The 4,597-nt window shown below is 29.9% G+C and overlaps 1 protein-coding gene across 1 annotated transcript in view; it reads left to right on the top strand.

Annotated features, from left to right (window-relative positions):
- The window catches only part of LOC111089317 (L-carnitine dehydrogenase-like), a gene marked incomplete at its 3' end in the record, with an annotated part of 36,238 nt that extends 33,304 nt beyond the window's left edge, over window positions 1-2,934 (top strand). Inside the window, exon 8 of the mRNA XM_022401593.1 lies at window positions 2,817-2,934. Within this exon, the coding sequence (XP_022257301.1) occupies window positions 2,817-2,934 (118 nt within the window). The remainder of the gene's footprint in view (window positions 1-2,816) is intronic.
- Between the last annotated feature and the right edge of the window lie 1,663 nt (window positions 2,935-4,597).

Below are 4,597 nucleotides of genomic sequence, written 5' to 3'. Positions count from 1 at the left end.
ATGTGGGTTATCATAATTTGAGTTATAAGTACAATTTGGAATGGAATAACCTTAATAGTGTTATGAAGGAAAGGGATCTTGGTGTAATAGTCGATCAGTTTCTAAAACCATCCAAGCTGTTGCTAGTGGTAGGGCAAATAGGATTTTAGGTTGTATCTACAGAAATATTGAATAGAAGTCTGTAGAGGTTATAATTTCATTATACAGGTCACTGGTTAGGCCACATTTATAATATTGTGTTCAGTCTTGGACTCCTTACCTTAGGAAGGACATTGAATTGTTGGAAAGTGATCAGAGAAGGGTTACTAGAATGGTGCCTGGGATGGAGGGGTTGTCATATGAATAGAGGCTTAAATCTCTCAAATTGTTTTCTCTTGAAAAGAAGAAGAGTTAAGGGGGGATCTGATTGAGGTGTTTAAGATTGCAAAGGAAAATGATAGTGTTGATGCATCATCATTTTTCATATTTAACAGTGAGAATAGTAGGACTAGGGGACACAAATATATGTTTTGGCAAGGTAGGAGTCATCTTCAGCTAAGACAGTTTCATTTTTCTTACAGAGTGGTTGGTCTTTGGAATGGGTTGCCTTTAGATGTTGTAGAGGCAGTAAATTTAAGTGAGTTTAAGAAAAAGCTTGATAAGTATATGAATAATAAGGGCTGGCTTTAAGATTTTTTAAAAATTACTGTAATTTAGTTTAAAGATGGAACAGCCGAGATGGACCAATAGGTCCCATTGTCCCAAAACATTATGTTATGTTAAAATTTTATTGAACTCCTATTTTATGAATGTATTTGGATAAGTTTAGTGTCAAATTGTTAATTTCTTAATTTAAAAGTAAATATTTAACAAATTCCTAAATATCAATTTTTATGTGTCATGTGGTATTTTGAATGCAGCATTGGTTCAAATTAGATCATTGTTATGTCCAAATACAAAGTTTATAGTTTCTTACAAATTAGGAACTCATATTACTGATATTGACAAGCGAGAATATAAAATAAGAACCTCCTATCTTTTCTACTTGCTGAGATATTGCTACATATACTGAATCAAACATGGTGACCCTGTCCTCTTCTGTCCATTTTGCAAAGACTTGATTATATACACCTACTTCTGTCTATGACATATGAATAACCAATCAAAAGCTCAGAATGACCCTCTAGTGGCTTTCTCAACCTTTTTTTAAATATTTGGGCAGCCAATTCTCCTTTAGTTGGTAGATTTCAAATGGTAAGTTATTGCTTTAGTGAGCTCAAAATTATATATTTTTTCAAACCAAAATAAAGCTTAGTTACAAAGCTTGATAAATGATAGTAGAATTCTGTGGTATTGAGGTAGTAATTTATATATTTTTTTTAAATATATGTATAAAACTTTAAAAAAATTGTTTTGTTTCACATCTTCCACCTGCAAAATTTGATAAGGCTTAGCAACCTATGGCAAGCAGCAAACTAGTTCAAAGTACATAACTAGAAGAGTTAATTGTTTTTTATAATTCTTTATTTACTGTTTTAAGAAAACCTATTTTTAAGAAAAATAACTGAAATTTAAGAACTTATTTTGAATAGTAATAATCTATATACATATATAACGTATTATAACTGAAATGTGACTGTATTTTACAAAATACTAGACCACTAAAACACAATCAAGACAGGTCACTTTGTAAAGGCCAGTTTTATATTCTGGGATAATGTAACATAAGTGCATGTGTGCCACGTCATTGCAACTTCTATAATGTTGGCCAGGCATGGCTGAAAGGTCAATATAATAAAAATAATAAATATCTATAAATGTATAATGTTATGAAGGTTAAGCTATTTAAACTAAACATTTGTGTTTTCGTGTTATAATCTGTAGCCATTCTAGAATGAAAAAAGCATAATTTATATTTATTTTCTAATTTTTTATGGTGGTTATGAGGTCGGTCAAATCGAACCAGCTCATACATAAATACAGTAGTGAAAATAACAGGTAAAATATGTTTTATTCTAAAAAATTTGATAATTATCTGGAAGTTATAAAGATTTCATATGTGAAATTTGAAAATTTTCTGATGCATAAAAGTATTTTTAATCTTAAAATGAAAATTACTTTGCATATTGGATAGTCAACATTCTGAATGAAAACATTTTATGAGGAAATCTTTAATAAATAAAATCATAATACTTAATTTAAAAACCTGATATTTTGTATATGAAAGCATTGTAATGTTTACCAGTAATCTGCAAAAGTTTGTAAAGATATGCATACATTATCAAAAATCATAGTGTAATTACTTTCATGAATACTATCGTGGTTACGAGCAGGGTGGATCCCACCCAGTTCATAATGGAAGATTGATAGTAATGCCTTTTCATTTTCAATTATCTTATAACACTAAATATTAACATCCAGTCCTCTGTGTTGCTGTTATTTCAAAGATGCAGTGTGTATACTTATATTTAAGCTTTTCTTTACAGTGGTTTCTGTTGACAATATTATTTCACTTATGCCTCATGATTTATTGTATATTCCATTATATTGTTACTGTTTAAGTCTGTTCTTTCTAAACTTATGATTGTTTAAAAACTACTCTCTTAATAGCTAATGTTGTTTTTGTAGCTAGAATATTGAGAACTAACTTTTTTTGAGGTTTTAACACTGCTGATGGAACTTGAAGCAATATCAAAATGTCCATCATTAAATATGTATTTTGGTATTACCATGTTTTTAATATTTATCATAAAATAATTGTTATATTAACTTATCCATTTCCTGTTTTTTTGTTTCGTCTTTGTAGAGTTATAATGAAATATATTGTTGTGTCACAGTTCAGGTATTCCTTGGGAATATGGGGAAGATACCATATTTCCGTACTAGGAATGAAGCCCATCTTCTCACCAATGAAGAAAAGGAAGCCAGAAGAATTGGTGAGACACTTGTTTTGCAGTTGTTTTTTTTTACATTGGGTGGTCTAGTCATATAAAGAATTCTAGATTTAAAAAATCTATTACTTAGTACTTTTCTTCTACTCTTTTTTTTTGTCATTTCAGTTTTCTCTATAAACTATGAAATCAATCAAGCTATTTATTTGTCAAACATTTTAACTTTCGCAACCAATCAGGAGCAGATAATGAACCTACAAAACACTGCAAGAGTCAGAAATCTCTTGCTAATAATACACACAGTGAGGCTTCCTTATGCTAACAATATAATTTCATGCACAATGTACATTAGGCTGGTGGCTGAGCTATTTACATGGATGGGTTGGTTTACCATCTGATAAACTCAGATGTACAATAAATTTGTTTGTTTGTTTTGAATTTTCGTACAAAGCTACACGAGGGCTATCTGTGCTAGCCATCCCTAATTTAGCAGTGTAAGACTAGAGGGAAGGCAGCTAGTCATCACCACCCACTGCTATCTTTTGGGCTACTCTTTTGCCAATGAATAGTGGGATTGACCATCACATTATAATGCCCCCACGCTGAAAGGGTGAGCACATTTGATAGACCGGGGATTCGAACCCATGACCTGCAAATTGCAAATCGAGCTCCCTAACCACCTAGCCATGCCGGAACAGTGTACAATTAATACTAGTTTAGTATCATATAACAAAACAGAATGTAAAGAGATCTGCCTTAACTTCATAATACTTACACAAGTGCTTTGAGGCTAATGCTCTACCATTTCTTGATCTTGGTTCTGGATTCCTACTTGTTATATATGAATTTCATAACAATGTCCTGACCCAAAATTAAAAATCTAATAGAAAAAAATGACATTTTATATGGACTGTCAGCTGTTTGACTGACTGACTCTGAAGGAAAAAATCTTCTCCAAGGGAACCTAAAGTTTCAATGTTATGGAAAAGTTTTTAACTCTTACAACAGATAAGTAAACATGAACTTGAGATGAGAATAGCAGTATCTTGACAAAAGTTAAAGGCAAGAATACAATCATAACCCAGCCAACAGATTTTATGTAATAAATACGTGGTTTGGTAGTGATTCAGTAGTTAATTTATGTAACTTTTACATAAAAGTATGGACTACCAGAGACGTTGTTACTACATAGTAATATTATGTAATGGATTTACCAATATACAACCAGTCTGGTATGTTAAAAAACCAACATGGTACATTTCTATTACCATTCTACTACGTTGTAACTACCTATCTAGCAAGCATTGGTTTCTACTTTTTCCTTCAGTTCCCCCCAGAATACTTTCTATATATTCATTTGCAAAAATAAGCGATAAGTAATATAATTTATTCAATATCATTGATACAACATTACAAATTAAAAAACAAATTATACCTTTTTTTGATACATTATAAGTTACAAAAACATATTATACATTTTTGATACCTTATATATATATTACAAAAACAAATTATAAATTATTTTAATGCATTACAAATTACAAAAAGAAATTACACATTTTTTTATACAACATTATATATATTACAAAAACAAATTATACATTTTTTTTATACATTAAAATTTATAAAAACATATACATTTTTGGATACAACATTATAAATTACAAAAACAAATATTATACATTTTTGAATACAACATTATAATTTACAAAAACAAATATATATTT

Source organism: Limulus polyphemus, unplaced genomic scaffold (assembly GCF_000517525.1).
Source record: "Limulus polyphemus unplaced genomic scaffold, Limulus_polyphemus-2.1.2 Scaffold5877, whole genome shotgun sequence".
Classification (NCBI taxonomy): Eukaryota; Metazoa; Arthropoda; class Merostomata; order Xiphosura; family Limulidae; genus Limulus; species Limulus polyphemus.
This window is presented reverse-complemented; position numbering and strand designations above follow the sequence as displayed.